This window comes from Macrosteles quadrilineatus, unplaced genomic scaffold (assembly GCF_028750875.1).
Source record: "Macrosteles quadrilineatus isolate MER2022 unplaced genomic scaffold, UCM_ALF_1.0 Scaffold_6__1_contigs__length_79288215, whole genome shotgun sequence".
Classification (NCBI taxonomy): domain Eukaryota; kingdom Metazoa; phylum Arthropoda; class Insecta; order Hemiptera; family Cicadellidae; genus Macrosteles; species Macrosteles quadrilineatus.
Window position 1 is genome coordinate 25481509 of NW_026542599.1, and position 22885 is coordinate 25504393.

At 35.9% G+C, this 22885-nt stretch overlaps 1 protein-coding gene across 2 annotated transcripts in view; it reads right to left on the reverse strand.

The window, feature by feature from the left end:
- LOC128996294 (cytosolic carboxypeptidase 1-like) overlaps positions 1-22885 on the reverse strand; it is a 161227-nt gene that overhangs the window by 79055 nt on the left and 59287 nt on the right. For both annotated transcript variants that reach the window (XM_054421520.1, XM_054421519.1), the window contains exons 4-17: positions 17361-17430; positions 16412-16573; positions 15817-15951; positions 14874-15005; positions 13374-13517; positions 11600-11797; positions 10465-10615; positions 9725-9847; positions 8973-9048; positions 8455-8639; positions 7871-7981; positions 7031-7139; positions 6521-6598; positions 5421-5541 (exon numbers count right to left, since the gene is read on the reverse strand). In XM_054421520.1, coding sequence (XP_054277495.1) covers positions 5421-5541; positions 6521-6598; positions 7031-7139; positions 7871-7981; positions 8455-8639; positions 8973-9048; positions 9725-9847; positions 10465-10615; positions 11600-11797; positions 13374-13517; positions 14874-15005; positions 15817-15951; positions 16412-16573; positions 17361-17430 — 1795 coding nt within the window. The remainder of the gene's footprint in view (positions 1-5420; positions 5542-6520; positions 6599-7030; positions 7140-7870; positions 7982-8454; positions 8640-8972; positions 9049-9724; positions 9848-10464; positions 10616-11599; positions 11798-13373; positions 13518-14873; positions 15006-15816; positions 15952-16411; positions 16574-17360; positions 17431-22885) is intronic.

The following is a 22885-nucleotide window of genomic DNA, read 5'->3' on the forward strand; positions in this document are numbered from 1 at the left end:
ATTGAGAAAATTGGAGTCATATATATCCTTGATTGCTCAAAGAATGGATCGTAGCACCGCATCCAAAATTTTCAACAGATCAACGATGAGTCATCTCCTGAAGAGTAACATTTGATACTTTCACCGAAGAAGCCTATCTTCTACTTTTAGATTAGCTTGGTTTCTTCAAGCTGTAAATATGAGAATAAACCGTTGCAAATTGGTGTACTCAATAATTTCATTTTTATTTTTTTTCTTGTTTAGAAGGTTACAGCAATATTTTTGCAAATACAATAACAGAATCAAGAATTTTATGGTTGTTGTATCTCTATGTTTCAAATGCTATGCATTTAATAATTTAATCATATGTTATTTTCAAAAATGTGATTCAATTGATATAAATAAACTAGTGACAAAATAAGGCTCATTTTTCATCCTACATTTATTTAACTATTTATTTCAAATATAAACTTACAATACACAACAGAAATGGCGACGAGGAGAGCCTAACGTGTGTTCTATTTGTTTTAAAGTTTATTTTATATATTTTTTTCAAAATGAACCAAGAACAGTTTGAAATATTAATCAAGACCTTGTCTTCAGCTATTCAAGGTATGTCAAAGACTCAACAATCCAACATCACATTAATTTCCAATTTTGAACAATTTGACTCAAACAAAGAAACTTTTCAACTATACAAAGAAAGATTTGAAAATTACCTAAAGATAAAGAATGCTTTTGATGATAAAACTATTTGTGCCCAGCTTTTTCTCAATAGTGTAGGTTCTAAAACATATGACCTTTTATCTTCACTCTCAGCTCCAAAAAGTATTAATGAGCAAACCTATGATGAAATTACAAAATTATTAGACAATTACTTTCCAAAAACCAATGAAATTGTAGAACAACATAAGTTTTTATCCAGAATCCAGACACAAAATGAATCAATTACAGACTATGTAACAGCTCTTAGGAAACAAATTGCAGCTTGCAAACTTACCTGTACATCATGTGAAGCATCTGTATCTGACTTATTCTTAAGATCACAGTTTATCAGGGGAATTCATGACTCTTCAATTAGAGAACAATTAATCCAGACCAAGGACTTAACATTTGACATTGCCGTAGAAAAGGCAATAGCAATTGAAGCTTCAAAAATAGACAGTGCAACTCTGAACAACTTTTCTAGTCCTCAAACATCGTCACAGGCAGAAGTCAACAAATTATTGACAAGACCAACACACCAGAATTATACACCAAGAAGGACAGCCTACCTCAACAACAGATCTAACAACAGACTAAATCACCCTTCCACAAGACGAAATAAGGTTGATTTGGCAACACTTGGAATTGGAAACCTGTGTTTAAGATGTGGTAAAGCAAATCACATGTCCAGGGAATGTAAAACCAACATATCACGCCTTCACTGCCAAAGCTGTGACAAGGATGGACACATAGCCAAGGTCTGTATATCAACTCTACTCTCTAAGAAATCCAGGCCTACAGTTAATACAATAAGTACTACTCCAAATGATTCACAGGACTTAAACTCACTTTATGGAATAGGGCAACTTCAAATTCTCAATGTAACTGACTACAATTCATCAGACACAGACAAATTTTTCACAACTATTCTAATCAATGGGAAACCACAAAAGTTTGAGGTAGATTCAGGTGCAGCTCATACCCTTCTACCAAAGGCTCAATTTGATAGACTTAATCTTCCTCAAAACACAATCCAGAGTACAAATATAAGGTTTCGTTCTTACACAAATGAGGTTTTCCAACCCTTAGGCTTAGTTAATGTTCAGGTTGAATACAATGGACGCTCATCTACACAGCAGTTGTTTGTAGTTCCTGACATGTACAGCCCTCTACTAGGTAGGACTTGGATAAGACAACTTGGAGTCCACTTAAACGATCTTGACACCCAGAGACCAAAAGATACCGGTACTTATGTAAACTTAGTTTCCAGTGACACAGACAAACTAGTTACTGCAGTAGAATCAAAATTTCCAGAAATATTTTCACCAGAAATAGGACATATTCCTAATGTCACCTGCTCTCTAAAGTTAAGACCTCAATCCAAACCAGTATTTTTCAAACCTAGACCTTTACTGTATGCACTCCGGGATAGAGTGGGACATGATCTTGACAAACTCGAACAAGACAAAATCATCACTAAAATCGAATCATGCGACTGGGGTTCACCCTTAGTTGTAGTGCCTAAGCCTGATGGTACACTTAGGCTATGCGCAGACTATAAAGTCACAGTCAACCCTCAACTATACGATTCACACTATCCGATTCCTAGGATCGACGAAACACTCCACAAACTGAGAAACGCCAAGTTTTTCTGTACTCTCGACCTCTTTAAAGCTTACCTACATATAGGTGTCGATGAAGAAAGTGCTTGTGTTCAAACAATATCAACCCATAAAGGTACTTACAAAGTCAACAGATTGTCTTTTGGAATCAAGACTGCACCCAGCATATTTCAAAAAGTAATGGAACAAGTTCTACAAGACCTTCCAGGTGTCAGCTCTTACTTTGACGACATAATTGTCTACGGTTCAACTTTGGATGAATGTTTCAACAACCTTGTAGCTTGTCTGGAGCGACTGCAAACCAACAATCTTCACCTCAACAGAAATAAATGCACATTCTTCCAAGAAAGCATCACATACTTAGGATATGTTATTGAAAACAACAAGATATCCAAGTCTCCAGCAAAAGTGTCAAATATCCTCAATATTCAAAGACCAAATTCAGTAGAGGAAGTGAGAAAGTTTCTAGGACTTGTAACTTATTATTCAAAATTCATTCCAGCAGCTTCTACCATAACTTACCCTCTACGTCAGTTACTCATCAAGAATAAACCATTCAACTGGACAAAAGATTGTGAGAAAGCGTTCATCAACATCAAGGAGGAAATAGCCTCAGATAGAGTGGTAGTTCCTTTTGACCCGGACCTTCCAGTATCCGTAGCCTGCGATGCAAGCCCACATGGGATCTCAGGAGTACTATCACACATTATCAATGGAGAAGAAAGGCCCATTGCATTTGTCTCCCGCTCACTTTCAACATCAGAGTCCCAATACAGCCAACTTGATCGCGAAGCACTCGCTATTGTATTTTCTATTGGAAAATTTTTCAACTACCTCTATGGAAGAAAGTTTGAATTGATCACAGATAACCAACCACTCACACGAATATTTCACCCAAAGAATGTTCCTCCAATGACAGCTGGTCGACTTTTACGCTATGCAGTTTTCCTCAGAGGATTTGAATACAACATCAAACATCGGAAAGCAGAACAACACCAAAATGTAGACTTTCTATCCAGGACTTTTCAAACAACGGAACATCGTGGTATCGACACAGCACTGAATAAAGAAGAAGATGAAATAGAACAGAATTCAATCCTTCAAATCTCATCAAATCAACATCACGAGTGATTCAATTTCAAAAGAAACTGCGTACGATCCAGGAATGAAAGATCTTATGAAACAAATAAAAGAAGGTGCAAATGATCCAATCTACTCAACCAATCAAGGAATTGTATTCAGAGGAGAACGTGTATACATTCCAAGATCACTACGCTCTCATGTTTTAGAAGAGCTTCATGGAACACACATAGGAATGGTAATAATGAAGCGACTCGCAAGACTCCACTGTTATTGGCCCGGAATTGACAAAGACATTGAAAATAAAGTTCGATCATGTGCAGCTTGCGCTTTACAGTCAAAACAGCCAACAAAAGTTTTTCACCCTTGGGAAATCCCTAAGGAAAACTTTGAAAGAGTTCACATGGACTACGCAGGACCATTTAATGGACACCATTTCCTAGTAGTGATTGATGCAAAATCTAAATGGCCTGAGGTTCGAATAACCAAAAACGCACCATCCACAGCTACGACAATAGAATTTCTAAATGATATCTTCTCTACACATGGATATCCTGCTGTACTAGTTTCTGATAATGCCACTATTTTTACTAGCCAAGAATTTACAGACTTTTGCCGACAAAGAGGCATATTTCAAAAATTTATCGCCCCAGGACACCCAGCAACCAATGGGTTAGCGGAACGCTATGTGCAAACGTTAAAGACATCTTTGAAAAATTGTGCTGAAGATCCTCGAAAGAATATTAAATCACAAATTCAAGACATACTGTTTCGCTACCGAGCTGTACCTCTACAATGCGGACAATCACCGGCTGAACTGTATTTAAATCGAAAGATCAGAACAAAACTAGATGCTCTCAAACCCCCTAAGAAAAACACATCATTACATCCAGGTTTTCAACAAGTAAGCCGCTCATTTAAAGTGGGGGAGAGAATATTAGTACGTTCCTTAGACGGCTGGAAGTTCGGAAAAGTTATTTTTCAACTTGGAGCTCTGCACTACAAAGTCAAACTGGACAACGGTTACATTGGCAAGAGACACATCGATCAGTTGAAGAGAACATCAGTGCCAGAATCAAAAGACAAAACACACTCCAGCTCATCTCCTAAAGAAATTACCAGTTCGCAACAACAGAACGTGACATTAAAGGACAATGATCTGGAAAATATAGAAATCAGGCTTCAACGCAGAGAAGATAACAATGATCAACTTGAAAATGCAGAAATCAGGCTTCAACCCAGTGAACATAATAATCCTCAAACAGATGACAATGCTTCAACAGATGTTCCTCGCAAATCAGCCAGAACGAGAAAGCAACGGAAAAGACTGGACTTATGAATCAAATTTAGTGGGGAAGAAACTGTTGTATCTCTATGTTTCAAATGCTATGCATTTAATAATTTAATCATATGTTATTTTCAAAAATGTGATTCAATTGATATAAATAAACTAGTGACAAAATAAGGCTCATTTTTCATCCTACATTTATTTAACTATTTATTTCAAATATAAACTTATAATACACAACAATGGTGTAGATTATACAATCACAGTACTAAATGTAACATGGATCTCAAGCTATGTAAAGGGATATATTTGTTTCATTTTACCACGGATATTTTAGAAAACTGATTGTAAAGCTTAAAAATCTTATCTCTACTTTACAAATTGGTACCACACAATTGTCAAAAATAACATTTCAAATTGTTTTCTTAATGCCCCAAGGAATCGACATGATTATTAGTAAATTTTTGAATCAGTGACTCAGTTTGTAGCATGAGAGATGGTGAAACTGAAACAACATTGTCCTGGATCTGAGTCAATATTCGGAGTATCTATCTATAAAGTTCATTTTTCCGATACAGTACAAGTTCACCCCTTGCTTTGCTCGTACTTTCCTTGCCTTTGACACCAATGTGGACAGGCAAAAGTGAAATTTAAAGAGGCTGCCAACATAAAAGAAAAAAATCTCTCGATTATCGAGTTCTTCAGTATTTTCACCCAAATTAAATCAAATCCTAGCTACTCCTTACCTAACATTGCTTCCTTGACTGAGAACAATATAGGCTTCATGCCGTAGTTGAACTGACTGTTGGCCTTCTCACAGTTTATGATATTGAACACATAAGGTGCACCAGCCTCCATATTGGACACCTGCAGAAGAAACTATGATTAGTAGAATAAACCATTCAAAAAACCACATCTTATAAATTAAACTGTCTTTGGATAGAATAAAACCTAATCTGAAGTCTGTGGTGGGTAGGAGGGGGGAGGGGGTCAGTGAAAAGTCAGGGAGAAAAATAAGTTTAAATTACAAATAAATTGGAACTTAAGTCATAAGCTTTTTGGTGGTTACATGGCTTTAGCTGTTCTTGACCATTAGGCTTTCAATGGCTGGGCCTGGCTAGATACAGCTGCTCTTAGTCAGTACAGCTCAAGACATCTAAGCTGGCACTTGACCTAGCGCGGGTAGTGTAGGCGGGAGGAGGGTGGAGGTAGGGAAAAGACCGGACCGCAAACATTTCCGCTACCTCATGGGGTTGACTCCCCTTGTATTATGTACTTGAGCGCCTCCATATGGGTCGCAAGGACAGTTGATGCAACCCGCATGACGGGACATAATGTATTTGAAATAGGTACTAGTAGCGATTGGCCAAGTGCCAGCATAGATGTCACAAGCTGTAATGAAGCAACAAGGGTTATCTCACTTCACTCTACACTCATCTTGCGTTGGCTTACAGTTGGCTTTGCTGACTCAAAAAGTGACAGTGATATTAACGCTATAACTGCCACATTGAATAAGCTGCAGGGAGAAACTTTAAAATTAGGGATTTTTACTGTTCATTCCATCCACCATTAATTGAGACATGCTTGGATGTGATAAAACACAAACATAATACACAGCACTAGATACAGGCACCTTTATTCTGAACACAAACTACTTCTAGAAGGAAAAGCAAACCCATTACATTAAATCATAGGGCGATAGTATAGTATTTAACTTTTCAGCTTCCCTGCAAGTACACAACTTAACCAGATGAATTCCTGAATTCGACATGGAATATTTTTGAAAAAAGGTGAGCTAAACACCCACTTAAGATTACCAAAAGAATATAAACAGTTGTTAAATTACCTCAAAATAAAACCAGGTACAATGTTCAGTAGAGTTTACGTCAGGTGATAATATGAGATCATACTCCCTTGGCCCAATCTGAAACAAACTTGTTGCGGTTAATGTCATCTTAGTAAACATATTTATTTGACATAAGTAGTGAATCACGTGAATATACTTAAAGAAATAATCTAGGACTCAATTCAATTTTTTCTTCAAAAATAGTTAGAATTTAACTTTGACCAAATTCGAAAAGTGTTCAAACAAATTTAAAACACAAATTTTCACAAATATGGAAATATCACACAATGACTATATTTTAATTTTTATTATCAGTAAATTTTAAAGTTTAAATACTGAGTGGACGAAAAGTTAAACTACAAAAAAATGTATTTTCTCTAGTCCTGTAGCCATGTCTGGTATTTGTGGATATTTCATAATTTCAGGTTTGAGGTTAAAAGGCTTCTCCCTATCTTAAGCGAGAAAGGCCATTTTATAATTTCAAAAGTGCCCAAAACATTAATCACACACCTGTATCGCTTTACGGAGATTGCCACTTTCAAACCTAGACTCGAACACAAGCCTGGAATGGTTGAACTCCTTTGTACCAACTCGTTGTTCATCAGAATTTCCAAGGTCTCTGAAAAACAGAAGAAATACTTCTTTTGACTTGTGTTTGAAACAATAAATGATAACGACAAAAAACCAGCCAGTATATCTTAGCCAGTAACAAAGCCGTCATCTAATTCACTCATTTTTGACTTAGAATACTGACCCTGGTGTGTCAGCTCGTAAAAATATCTAATCTCTAGATAACTCAATTTTCTTTACCAAACTGAACATCTAAATAAACTTATTGATATTTTTAATTTCCTTAATATCTAACATTTGTGTTACTTTTTTTACCAAAACAATAAGCATAATTAGGATTTTTTATGACTAATGGAATAGTTAAACAGTCTTGTTTTTATCGTCCAATGATGAATTGCATCTAGCCCCAAAATCAATCTCTTTTGCAAACAAACCAACAACCTTCATATTTGAGGGTGAGCACTGTAGTCTTACAGAAAATGAAAGTGTTGATGAAAAATAAAAGATTAGACAGTTGACAAATTAGTAGGCCTATCCACTATGAAACGTTCAATCTTCATAACACAAACTGACATTTATCACTTCATTGCTTTTCTGTCATGATAATCATTTTGGAACATTATTACAATTAATTGCTTAAGCAGAGGTAGGATTAGTCTCGATATCAATCAATATCATCTCAGGTATCCGAAGTAGTATGTCGTACTTTTCAACAATGTTGCTTTTTAGTAACTTGAAAACTCTCCCTATGTAATTGAACGTTTAATGTTGAAACCGTACCTGACGACTTTGCTGGAAGGATTTGCCAACAGCTGATCCAAGTCATAACATACTTCTTTGGTGGCATTCTCCTGTCTCAGTCCCCGCTCCACACTCGTTAAAAGTTTTGCCCTACAAAACACAGATGATATATAAGTAGAACTTAGAAAGAGATGGACTATAGGAAAAGATACCTATGTATTTACACAATCTATTCAATAAAGTAAATGTTTGCAATTTTATTTCAAACTATCCTCCAGGAGAGGAGAGAACCTGATTGTAAAAGCAGTTTCAAAAGGGTTACAAAATTGAACGTATGGCCAAGTCTAACTAAGAGGCACCAAATCAGGATAATGGTAACGGGAAAAACTCTTGAGGTTTGAGTCAATATCTCAGTTGCCACCTTAGGTTAGGGAAAAATTGTGAAATGGCCCCCTTCACCCCTAGACTTAAATACGGGCATAAGGAACCGAAATCGGGACTGTCCCAGCAGAATCGGGACGAGTAACAGCCCTGGTTAATATTGTCTTTAAAAAATAGGGAGTTTTTTTTTCAAACTGCCTGTATTACAAGCTTTACAATAGAGATATATGGAGTTGACAAACCGACAAGTCCTACGGTCCTTGGTGTTGAGTGGTTCGTCGTACGCGACACTCTCAGCCGCTACCAGGTCAGGATACGCGACCTTCACAAACGGCAGCACTGGTCGCACACGGGAAGCAACGTGACAGTAGACAGTGCGACCTGTCGCATCCGGTTTGATGAATCTTAGTGCCGACAACGTCACACTCTGAAAGACATAAACCACTTATTGATGTGATGCTGAAAAAGTAATAAACTTATTGGATAAAGTTATTGGTCCTATTGAGGGACCTTGGTTGCCTCTACGTGTTTTTTTAAGGACTACTTTCCAAAAAAATCCCTTTTCCTTGAAATATTACGAATCCTGTCGTAATGTCTAAAACTCGAATTTGCTACGTTCAAAAGAAAAGAAAGTATCTTAATTATGATCAAATTTTCCCACCAAAGGTAATGTCAGACCAGATTGATGTGGGTTTACCATGTCAAAGATAACATTTAATTTTATGACACTTCATATAGCATTCTAATACAGTTTACGTACCTTAGAGTTAATTTGAGGACAACGTGTACAGTCATCAGACAACATTAGAAGATTGACGTCGTCTGAATCTGAGAACCTGTTGGAATAGACAAGCTTACTAGTGACTGTCTCATTCTATGGGTTTAACTTTTAATACATAGTCTTAAGACAACAGCTTATTTAAATATACACAAAGTTCTGATAAACTTAATGTATGAAGGTAAGAAATCAGAGGAAGAGCCTGTGGTGTGTATGTAGTGAGAAATAAACTGGCGGAAAAGGACTTCTTTGGAAACTGTTTTACAGAATCTTTTATAGTGTATGTTTTTTTCCTATTACATTTCCCTGCTTTCGCCTAAGCTTTAGATTCAAAATTAAAATTGTTCAAGAGTATGTCTCGGTTTCATTCTCAACCAAATTTGAGGAGAAAGCTATAAATTTATGAAAGGGTATCTTATCAAAACATAATAAATTCTTCATGTTGGTAATTAATTTAAAGCACTACAATTTAGGACAGTTTTGCTGCTCATATTATTTAAACTACAAGTGTTTCAGGATACAAATTCAGAAAAAAGGCTTTGTTTTATCAAGTTTAATCCATATAAATAGAGGATATAATGATACAGCTATAAGACAACCAGCCACATACAGAAACATGAATCAGTTTTATAATGATACAGTAACTTTATCATATCAATAGTGATAACATTATAATAACAAATTTGTATTTATTCGGCAACATGACATAGCAAAATGAAATAGTGATAGTTTACCTGCAGATATGTGCTGAAGATGCGAACACATAAGAGGAGAGCAGAGTGGTAGGCAGGTCTGCTGCCAGAGGGCTGCTGGGGGGAGAATCTTGCGCGCCCATTTCACACCAGAACTCATCATACCTGAACAATCAAAACAACCAATGTGATGATAGTGATGCTTACTAAAAGAGTTTATTGCTTACAAACGTAACCCTGGTCTTGTTAAGCTGAGTTTTCCTAGGTGTGGAACCAGAGGTCAAAGAGCGGAGAGCATAGTCCGCTCCTTGGGTTCTGTTTTCTTAGAACCCGAGCAGACATTCACTGGGCAAACGGAAAATTGCTTCTCTGGACTCTTTGTTCCGCGCCTAGGAAAACCTCACTTTAGTGATAACATCGACCTTTTTTCAGTAAGCACCATTGATTGATAGTCCAATGAAAAATTGCATCTTTCTTTGAATCACACCAGCAACCTTCAGATTTGACGGCAACCACTAACCACTCAGTTACAATGAAAATTAACATCAACATCTGCAAATAAAGCAAATGGAAAAGGTGATATACAGTGTAATTAGTGAAGATACAGAGTTATAACACTAGTGTGACTCTCATAAATAATCGCAGGATCATAAATAATGCCAAAACTAAAACAGCATGTGCAGAGTGTATAAACAAAATCTTGACAGGTAATATTTGGGAATGGGTTGGGTTGAGTTTGGTTTGCCGTACATTACTATTGATAGATTTTAATTGTTACTGACATTTTCAAGTCCGCAAGGTCCCGCTGGGCGGTTGGTGGGAGACCACAGTTCTGAGTACTCAAGTCCCTGTCGTCGAAATCATCATCTCTGCCCTCGTCTCCGCTCTCATCTCCCCCGCTGTCGTCACTCTCCAGCTCTCGGTCCGACACCACTGTGACACAACACTATTGTTGTATCATGCTTTACACACAAACACTTTTAATTTTGAATTGCTCCACTTAACTACTTCTTTAAGGAGTGTTACTTTGTAACAGAATTTAACTGAATGAATCAATTGTAAGTGTAAAACAGAGTGATAATATCTGTGTATCTTTGTTACTGACTAAGATCAGCTGTTTATTTAGCCATTAACTTAACACCAAATGATCAAGGACTCTGGGGTCCAATGTTGAACCATCAAAAAGTTGATGAATTTCCTACCTGATTAACCAGCAACTACTAACTTTTTAATGCTATTAAATATCATCATAGACAAATAGAATAAATATAGACCGTCAGCAGTGCTGCGGTTGGCATAAGTTCCGGCGTCCACCGCTAGGTTTGCCGTATAGTTACGGCGCACACCACTGCAGCCCCCTGTAGCGTCTGCTGGTCGCATATGGCTCCTGCGCTCCTCGCCTGCAGCGGTGTGCGCCGTAACTACACGGCAAACCTAGTTGTGGGCACCGGAACCTTCCTTTGACAGTCTATATTTATTCTATTTGTCTATGATATCATAGAACCAACTTGTTTGGTAGAAACATCTTGCAAACTTCTTTAATTCCTATTAAATAGGAATACTAATAAGAATAACATGGAAATTTTGAACCCTCGTGGGGCATAGCCCTATAAGATTTTTACAGCTTGAATATGCCTTTGTGTTTCTCAAGACTATCAAGTACCTCTCTGCAATATTTCAGCTCAATCGGTCCAGTTTTCACGTCATGGAACTTCAGAGTTACACACAAACATCCATACTTTCACGTTTATAATATTAGTAGGATATTTTTCAATAATAAGGTTTGATACCTCAATTTTCAATAAATACCCAACAACTTCAGATTCATAAAAAGTCGTAAAACCGAGTTTTCACTCCCAATCGATAATTTAGAGTTTATATATACATGTAACATTAGCTCAACTTTGTGCATCGTACCAGTGTCGGCTGGCAGCTGAAACTGTGCTGGACTCTGTAACGATGCTAACGGAAGTTCCCGACGCTCCATGCACATGCTGACGATGCTGCAAACCCTCGTCATCAGCCCGTCGTACATCTTCTCGTCCGGACACCACAGACAGAACTTGTACAGCACCGAGTGTCCGTTACAGCCTCGGATCGCGTTACGACCTGCCTCTGTAATATTAAGAATTCAGTTTATGGCTTCTAATGGAGGATGTTCTACATCTAATAATTTGTAAAAGGTCATTGTTCTTCCATTGAATTGCTGAAATAACTTGAGGCAAAAAATACTGCTAAGAATTTTTCTGGGATAAAAAACTGTTCTTTGAGAATGTCAAAAAGTGTGAATTTCCACCTTCCAATTCCTGAGAAGATCTGTGCAGTAAATAAGATGATTCAGAATCAGAAACAAAGATATTAAACTACATTTGGGCTTAACAAAACAATATTAAATTAAATCAGAATGGTAAGATTAAGGTTGTTTTGGCTTGTAAAAGGGTGAATGGAGGAAGAGTGGTTAAAATCTGGCTGGAGGGAGACATTGTTGTAAATAGGAGAGCTGGAGACCTCAAAATAAATGGAAGACGTAATAAAAAAAACTATAATGTTAAAAGAAAAACATCAACGGCAAGTTTAGGAGGGAGTAAATGTTGGAAAGAGAAGAGTCCAAAGACCATGAAAGAAATGGATAACATCATAAAAGGAAATGCTGATAAGAAATCATAAACAGCAATTCATAAACAGAGGAGGGATAAACCTTAAGGAGATATTCTCACCACTTAACTGAAAGACTGCAAGACCAACCTGTGATAGTTCTGTGTGTTACACCTTTTCACTAACAACTAATATGCCTCAATATTTTAATCTTGCACAATTATTGAATAATATTATTAATATAGAACCAATTCCAAACCAAGTTGACTGCCAAAAGTCACGCTAAAATGAGGTACCCAATAACTTGTCAGAGCTAAAAAACCAGAGATTGCAACATTGACATATTTGGCTTTCTAGCAATCACTGTTTTCACTTCTTTTGGCATTCAAATTATTTAATTTAGTCCAATTTATTTGATAATCTAGCTATGACCTAATGCCAAAATAAAAATCATTTGGCTCAAAAGCACTTCAAAGGTAATATAAATCAGTTTCATTACGTTATTGTTGTATTCATATTTATAAAAAAAACCTTTTGGCTTTACCTGAATTATAAGTATTCTATACCTGCTTAATACATTACGAGCTAACATAAAATCAGTATTATTTTAGGTAAAATATATTTAATAGTATTATAAAAAAAAATATTCAGCACTAAGATCAAAGAAATGGGTAAAAATAGTAACAGTAGGCCTACTAATATTCATCATATTAAAAATTACATTATAACAAGTTTCCTATAGCTCGGTCGCTTAGAAAGCAACCTCCTCTAGCATTGGTTAGCATTAGTGCTCAGGTCTAAGCAGCCGACCTATACAAGTTATGATTTCAAACTGTTTAGTCATAATTACTGCAAACATCTCTTGACAGTTATTCCCTACACTATAGAATAATCTAACTTTGGGTACACAAACGTCTGGGTAGTACATTTTTTATAGGTTCCCAACATAAAGTGGCTTTGTACCCAAAATTATAAAACAATCTTTTTTTGCATGCATTGAAATTAGTACACCATTTTTCAGTGTAATCAATCCAAACACACCTAAGTAAAAATGATCCAAACCCAAGTTTTTACTTATTCTACAATCAACACTTACTTGTAGTACAGACATGTTGTAAAGTAAGCAGTGTGTAGTTACATATCTTGATTCTCATTTTGCCATCGTATCTCTCCCACCTTTCAAACATCTTCACCATCATCTGGACCAGACCAGTGCGCACCATCCACGCGCAGAATCTGTCTGAGAAACAGAAGAAAGGATAAGTTTGTCCTACTGACACATCATAGGATGTTAGGGTCTAGCTCAGAACCGTTTGACACATTACTATAGGCTACAACAGAGTTATCACATAGCTAAACCCACTAATGGTTGGGGGGATTTAAACTTGGAACTTTAGGACCAAAATCTTACACTCTACGACTAGACCAGCTCGCTCATAGAAAGAAAATAACAGAGTGCTTTTAATTAGTTGACATTAAATTCAAATTGAAACTTATTAAGGATGGGATGAGTAGCCAATCAGAACTAACTTGCACAAGGAAATAGTTCTAGGCAGTTTATAGCACACACAAAGTTTTCACACACAATCAACTAAATATTTTCGATTCTCACAGAGAGCTTCTTTAAAAGGGTGAAGTTGAATAAGCAGAATAATTTGAAGGAGCAATCTTGCTGGAGTGTAACTTCATTTTAATTATGTTGTGTGCATCAACTGTCTGCAAGTACTTTCTTAGGCCCAATTCACACAGAACGGACGTCAGGCAGAGACGTGGCATAGACGAAGCACGGACATGGTAGAGACGTGGCGTGTACAATGCACACAGAAGGGACGGTACAGTGGCGAGAAAACTTGTATGTAGACTAGAAGCTTTGATTTTTGCTTATTTCTGTTAGTTATTTATGTCTGTCGACTGTGTCGATTAGTTAGTTTGTACGACTGTGATTGTACAAACAAAGGAATTTTTCAACTTCCTCACAAAATCTGTGATAGAATTCAATGTCGTCTCGCATAGTGAACAGAACAAGAAACAACTCACAATTACCTAAACAAGGTTGGTAAGTACAATATTTGCAGTCCCAACAACGGGCGCGCTACGGACATGCCACTTCCGATACGCCTTGAGGGACGCCGAAGCGAAGTGGCGGTAGCGGGAGGGCAGCCGCCCGCGCCATGTCACTTGTGTCTGCATTGACCAATTTGTTTACATGGAGAGGCGAGGAAGGGACATATGTCTTTGCCACGTCTCCGCCCGACGTCTGTTCTGTGTGAATTAGGCCCTGAGCGAGTTAGTTGGGCATCTTTTCTTTCTCACTAAAAATAACTACCCTATATCAAACACACCCCTCACAAAAAACACTACCCTTCTCAAAAAATATACATTGAATAAGAAACTTGTTTGCTAAATATACATCTGCAAACAAACAATAAAACAACTGTACTCTCAATAATGATAACATTTGAGACTAGCATTTCTTACCAAGAGTAAGAATCTAGGTTTCATGGAGTATAACAGATGGAGAGGGCCGCAACTAAAACATTTTATGTACGATACCTAATCACGGTAATTCCTGACGCTATTTTCTTTGCAAACTCACTATTTTTTGTCAGATAATTGAGCACGTTGAGCAGAAGCCGTAGACGAATGCTGGGAGAAAACCCGATCTGGACGAGAGCTTTCTCCATCGTGGTGGCAATGCCGTCCTTTACCAGCAAGGCAGTGGTGTTTGCTGCAATGTTAAATAGGGCACTATTACGAGTGTGTGGATTTCAAATATAAAAAAAATACTATTATAAAATACATTTTACCAAGATTTTTTCATTACTTTGTATTAGAAAATAGTCAGTTATCATCATAGACATTCAGGAAAAATCATTAATTTAATTTTAATTCCAGTGGACTTTGCATGTCAATAACATTACTTTTCCTATCCCAAGCATGACTTAATCAGTCTCAAACAATGCTTTTCCTATTCCAAACGATTGAAGTGGGTGTTTTATTCAAAATGAGCATAATTGTGTTTTTGTTATACTGTAACATACTGTATTACATGCATCGTGAAACTTAAGTAACTCTTTTTCTCGCTAGGGAATAAAAATCAGCTGTTGTCGATTGTTTAATCACTAAAAGCTTATTGTTGTATTATTGTCAATAGTTTGACACATTGATGGTATCATGTACACTAACACTAACACAATCGTAATAGACGAAAAAACATCTGTCTTTTTGCATAAGCAAAAAGCAAAACAAGTTGAACGATGTTTAAAGAGGTTATCTTTATATGAAAAGTATTTTTGTTTCGTAACCTGGTTTGCTTAAATAATGGTGCAGTATGACAACAATATAGTTGATCACACAGGCAAAAATGTCTTTCAACCCTCACTCATTTACTTCATTGAAACTTTGGCTCGGGTCAAAAAGAGTCACTCTGTAGGTAGTAGTAGCTCAATTGAACTAAGTTCCTTTCCACTCTGACATTGGAATGGAATGTCTATTTCATGACGGGAATTCTATTGTGAACGGTACCAACCAGAACCCACCGTTTCTTGCTAGAGTCTTCACAATGATGAGGACAGGCACCAACATCTTGTTGTGATTGTGGTAGTGAATCCTTAACAAGTAGTGGAATGTTTTGACACTGTTCAGCAGCCGAACCTTCAGCGAGAACTTGCTATCTGAAAAATATTTTTTTTTATAGAAATTATGAATAACAAATCTTCAACAACTTAAGTACTGTATAGCTATTCCAACAGGCATCATGGCTACAACAAACTTTCATTCGCTTCATCACAAGATTTTTTGGGGAGGAAACTAAGTTGATTTGAGGGTATATGGATCTGCCCCATTAGTAAATATAAATATCGCCTATATCATGCCTGCAACCAGGAGTGCTGAGTCGCTGAGTAAAGAATAAGATAAAATGCCTTGTGTTGTTTTGTTACCGACAGTCAGGAGAATTTATCAAATTGAATCAAATTTAATCAATCAGACTGGCAAACTTTGATTGCTAAGAGAGCACTGTAACCAATCAGCTACCTATCTAGATAAATCATAAAAACTTGTTCAATTAATATCATCCGCCAAAATCACAAAGCAGTACCAAATCCTAAAAATTCAAATCTGTGATGAATCTACCTTTCTGGGCAAGTTGTCCCAGGATGAAAATAAGTTCCTGAAGGAGAGGCTCTGGAACACAGGAAGTTTGGGACGGAGAAGAACATTGATTGACCATCTTGACTATTATGTTGGTAGCATTTAGATCCACCAACCTCCTAAGGGAAGCACCCCTGCTTCCACCTGTTAAAAGATACATAAATTTTGTATTTGATGTAGTATATAATACAAAATCAGGTTTTCCCCTTCAATGTCAGATTCTATAATGACACTGATTCTTTAATGAATAATAAAGAACGTTATTCAAAATGTTTTGATATTTTTTTCCTAGAAGGAGAATAGTCTTTGCAAACCAGACAAGAGTCCTGATGATGATTGTCACTCTGCGGATATCAGTAAATACTCGTAAATAATACATACAATTCTGTATCATGAGAAAATTATTTGTTACATAAAATTCTGATCCATTATACTTAGAAATGCACGGCTTTTTCATCAAATAATGTTAAGTAGCCCAGTGGTCAGACCGTGCAAGCTAGGAAGCTTATACCATAAATTAAACATACTCCCTTAGTACATTTCCCATCCTTATGGAACAGCTGAAACTAATTTTATTGTTAGTTCTGTCCAGTGTACTGCAGAGTCGTGTTTTATTTACAATTTGTTTATATTATTTTAGGGTTAGTTTCTCATGATTTGTGCCTCACTGTTTGATTATATAGCTAGTGGACAAGTTATTGTTTATGATTAAATAGTTTTATTTGGTTAAATGAGGTTATAAATTACTAAAATAGCAAGAAACGAATTGTAAACAAAACACCGCTCTTCAGTTCACCGGACAGAGCAGTAAAATTATCACAAGTACAAAACATAAGTATATTTATTTCTCAGTATACTACATCTTTTTCCAGACATTTCAATTCAAGAGTTTTACATAAAAGAGATTAGAACAAGTTGAACACAATCTTACCTGATTTAGGAGAAATACACTCATGAAGAATCCCTGCAATGCTAGCTGCAGTAATTTGGTCCCTTATGTTCTGTAACAGAATGTTGTGTCATTCATTTTATTCTTTTTGTTTGCTGATACACACATCTTAAATTAGTTTATTAAGATTTATTTTATTTCTAGATGCACCTCATTTAATGATAGAAAGGGATATGGGGGGGGGAATGATAGATGTGTCTTAAAGTCCTGACATAAAGCTATGCACTTCGAATCACCATACTCCTTTAAAGTGTGGGTAGGTCCCCGCCTATCTAGGAAACAGAAGGAAGCAAGCTGGTCTAGTGGAGCGGGAGACTGCGGTCCCTGAGGTCCCGGGTTCAAATCCTGCCAATCACCAATGGATTTTAGCTAAGTGATAATGCCACGGCCCTTTAGGACTAGCCTGAAGTAATGTGTAAAACAGTTCCGGGCTAGAACCTAGCGTCCTAGGATGTGAAGGTAAATAAAAAAAGGAAATAAAAATCTAGGAATCAGAAAGGTTAGGTGACTCACTGTTTAGCACGAGAAGCCTTACTGTTTTCAAGAACTCTTTCCACTAAATGATATAATACAAATCCAAAGAATACAGCAGGTAGTTCATCGATTCATCTTGTTTATCCCATTTTCAACATAAAAACAAAATTTTGCAATTTATTTCCAAACCATTTTTTAGAGCTCATAAAAACAAATAATTTAGTATATTGAAGCGTTGTTGTATGCCTAATAATCCACTTGCTAGGGGGGTTCCCGTGTGCATTTTATGTATAGAAAAACACCCTAAGAGATCGTGTAGGTACTATGTGGGTTATCATTTTTCACGTGGGTGCCAGCTTGGCAGAGTGGGCATAACCTCAGAATCCGCCATTTTAAAAATGGTGGCGGCATTTATTACATGAAACTCATCTGGAGCTTATATCTCGAAAACGGTAATATATAGCGAGTTAATTTTACTACAATAAATGTTGCTTACACAATAAGGAACAACTTTTGTATTTACAAAAATGCCCTAAATATAACTATTTAGGAGTAGTTGAGCAATTTATGTTAATTTGACCTATACATTTTTACTCTGTTTGATAAAAAAATTCCAATATCTTTAAAAAACAGTTTTTTTTTAAATTTGGCACATAGCACTAATTGCTCTTTACATCTAAGGTCTAAATACCCCCGTCGCAGCAAACCTGCAGAATCAGCAAACACTTACCTGGCTGCATTTCTACTAAAATATTAATATTGACAGATTGATTTCCTATTTAAATGACATTGATTTGTAATGAGTACTTTACTAGTTTGCTGCTTCCGGGAAAGTATTGAGGTGTTTTTTATATATTTTTATTGAAATGTTGATAGCTTAGTATGAATGAAACAACATTTTGAAATTGACTATAATACATCCATAAACAAGCAAACTAAAAACAGTTTATTTGTTCTCCATAAGAATAACATGGGAATTTTAAATTTAACTTTTTTTTATCTCCGTAACTTTTGGGCATACAGCGCTTCAATATACAAAGTTATTTCTTTTTTGAGCTCTACAAAATGGTTTCGTTCATTATAAAATTTTGTGTTTTTAGGGTCGAAAATCGGAAAAATCCATTTTTACCCCATAAAACTCCCCATAAACCCCCGTTCCCATAGTCCGATAGTGCTGGTTTAGTAGTCCAAATTCGTCTGAAAACGTAGGTTTACACGTTTGTGATAAATTTCATTAAGATTTGATCATTTTTGCTCGAGTTATCAAATTAAGTCGTAGTTCTGTCTTCGGATACAGAATAGATGTCATAGATTTGGCTTTACACTTTATGAATGGATTCTCTTCGGAAGGTTTGCAGGAATTGTGGATGCAACTTGGTACAGCCAGAACTTCATGATATGTACTAGTTCACATTATAGGAAACAGGCTTGGAAGTAACCTTTGCTCAGTTCTCCCAGCACTCCATATTTTAACGGGCTGTGACTTTGCCAGCAAATTTGGAACAAAGCGTGCTACCCTAAAATGTAATCCAAATACTTTGCTAATGGACTTTGGAAAAGATGGGGAGGAAGAGATAGAATAAAGTTTGAAAAACACAGTGAAGTATCTAGTTCACATTAAAAAAAGGATACTCAGTGTGAAACTATGAATGATCTAAGACACTGGATATACGTACACTGTCACTGTACAACGAATACTCTTAAAGAACTGCATCCTTTGCTCGTGAAGAATTCTGTCTAGTAGAGCTACTAGACAGCATATCTTACGTGCTTTTTATTGTACATACATCCAAATCCATTGCATGGAAGAACACGTTTTTCAACTCGATCCTTTGAGTTTTGGACACAGTGATGGTGGTTACTCTTTGCCGCAATGCTCACAAGTATATTGTGAACAGTTTCATTTTTCTGATGACTATAAAAGGGAACAGATCTAATTCCTTTCAACCCAAAAGGCTTATAATTTAGATCCAATAACTGCGCTTAAATTGTATGATCCACGAAACTAGTTCAATATCAATACAATCAGTCCGAAGCAGCCTACCACCAAAGACAATGTCAAGGTACTGGTTGTGTTAACGAGTTGTCAATGCTTGGCCGATGCACCAACTTTGCCGCCGGTCCCGTTCCCGCTCCATCGCCGTTTTAATAATAAATGCTATGAATTATAATAATAATTTCTATTACATTCGTAGATTTATTATTATTTGTAATAATAAAAATTAATTATATAGAAAGGTTTATTTTTATTTTTATATTTGTATGCGTCATTTAATAATAAAAAATTAATTTAAAAATATTTTATATTATTTTAATAACTTATATATCTGCCAGAAGCTTCTCGAATGCTTTTTGCAGGTTTTTTACCTTAAATGCGAAGTGCTATGTGCCAAATTACAAAATAACAGATTTTTTATAATTATTAGATTTTTTTGGCAACAGAGATAAAATGAATAGGTTTAATACTATAAATATGACAATTTTAATATTTTAGTAGAAATGCAGCCAGGTAAGTGTTTGCTTAGTCTGCAGGTTTGCTTCGGTGGAAGTATTTTGACCTTAAATATAAAGAGCAATAAGTGAAAATGATAATGTGAAAAATTAAAAAAGGAACAGTTTTTTAAAGATATTAGAATTTTTTTATCAAACAGAGTAAAAATGTAGAGGTCAAATTAACATAAATTGCTCAACTACTCCTAAATAGTTATATTTAGGGCATTTTTGTAAATACAAAAGTTGTTCCTCATTGTGTAAGCAACATTTATTGTAATAAAAGTAACTCGCTATATATTACCGTTTTCGAGATATAAGCTCCAGATGAGTTTCATGTAATAAATGCCGCCGCCATTTTTAAAATGGCGGATTCTGAGGTTATGCCCACTCTGCCAAGCTGGCACCCACGTGAAAAATGATAACCCACATAGTACCTACATGATCCCTTAGGGTGTTTTTCTATACATAAAATGCACACGGGAACCCCCCTAGCAAGTGGATTATAACGGTTATGGAAAAAATTCAAAAAAAGTGTAAATTTAAACTACCACATTGTTCTCAGGGAGAATAATTTACTATCGTAGCGTGCTTGTCTATGACATATTTTAATGAAATTTGGAATTTTTTACTTTATACTTAGCTATCAATAGTTCAATAAATCACACCTTATTGTCTTTCCAGTAGCGGTAAACCCGATTACTCATTTAAATTATTGATATTTAAATAGTAAATAAATCTGACAATTTTATGAGAATAATTTAGTTCAATTCTAGCCAGGTAGATGCTAAACCACACACAGCAGTATTAATTGAATTTGCTTAGTCTGCAGGTTTGCTGTGGTGGGGGTTCATATTTATATATATTTTTTAGTTCAAAGAAATATCACTTCCCAACTCTGTCCAAGTTAACTGACAGTTTTGTCCCACAATCAATATTGATGGATGACTCTCAGAGTGTTTGGCAAGAAGTTTCAAACACATGTGATTGTGTTTTTAACCCTCGCATCTGTGGAGACCAGGCTTGGCTTGCTGATTCTTACTTTCTTTCGCACTCTGTCTAGTGCCAAAACGTTGACATCCCATTAAACACGGAGAACAACTCTATAAAGTCAAATTTCTCTTTCCGTTTCAACGAAGGTTTCTTGTTTGTTCTACTGCCCATCTTACCAGCTGTTGGTAACGGTTTGGCTACGGAAATTACTAGGGCAGGAGTAAATTTCAAAGGTGTATTTTCAAATTTGTAGAATTTTCGTTCAGAAATATAAAAAAACTTGTTTACTTTGTTAACTGGTAAAATTTTATTCTTATTATTTCTAGTTTGAAGAAACTTGTCTTGTAAAAATCCAAATTGCGGTTAATTGAAACTCGATAAAGGCCTTTTTATTTATTTATTTACTTTATTTTAAACAATACTGTACGTGTGGCACTTTTTTACATTGATTTAAATTTATCATTTTTTATATGGAAATGTGAACTATAAAGATTAGAAAATTATCCATCTCTCCATATGATAATATTGTCTTAACAACACATATTTGGCAGCAGCAATTTTTATTTGTATTTGATTTTTTATCGACAGTTTAAAAGTTTAATACTTTACAGGTATTTTTCAGAATAAAAACACTTGCCGTGAAGGGTCGACATATTCGCTTCACTCGCTTTTGAAACATATACTGTAGTTCAATCTTGAGAACAGTTCATAGCTTTTTATGGTTGATAAATGTTGATAATAGAATTTCTAAATAAGTCTACTATCTAAGAAACAGCTGTTCTTAGTTACAGAGCATTTTAAAAGGTCATCGAAATGACCGCTTTATTTTTAGATGCACTCATCCAAAGTGAATTACACACACACATACCAAGTCAATTATAAAGAACGGAAATCATGAATTATGAAAAACAATTGAATAAAAACTACACCAAATGCTGAGTTTGTAAACATAGAATGTAAATAATCGGACGGAACAAGATTAATTGCAGGAATGGCAGAGGTGGCCAATGCCCTGTCAAATGTCACGATCATTGCCAAGGTGCCAACTATTCAGCTAGTACTACAACATAGGCAAATGTGGATCTATGAGATCACTCCATGTCTATGGCAGAGGAAACAGAAAGCAGAAAGTAGAGTAGGAAAGTAAGTCTGATTGTTTTTACATCTGTCTATATCTATAAAAGAGGAACAATGTATGTATGTATGTGTGTATATACGTTATGGACTCCGAAACCGCTTTGACAGATTGTAATGACACTTTCAGGCATTGTTAAGCATCTTTCAAGGATGGTTCGAGTGAAGTTTGGTGCAGATCCGTCAAAAGGGCTCTTTTTCATCCAGTTTTCTTATGAGGAATATTTACAAAAGAACACAATCAAAAAATCTTTATTAAGTTGAAACGTAACGATAAGGTATGTATTCATCGTTATTACCCAACGAAAGGAGGATTCATTGAATGGTATGGACATTTATTTTCGTATCTATGGAAACTAACACAAATGTATAAGCAGGAAAATTTTTTCATAGCGAACAAACCAACATTTCTAATT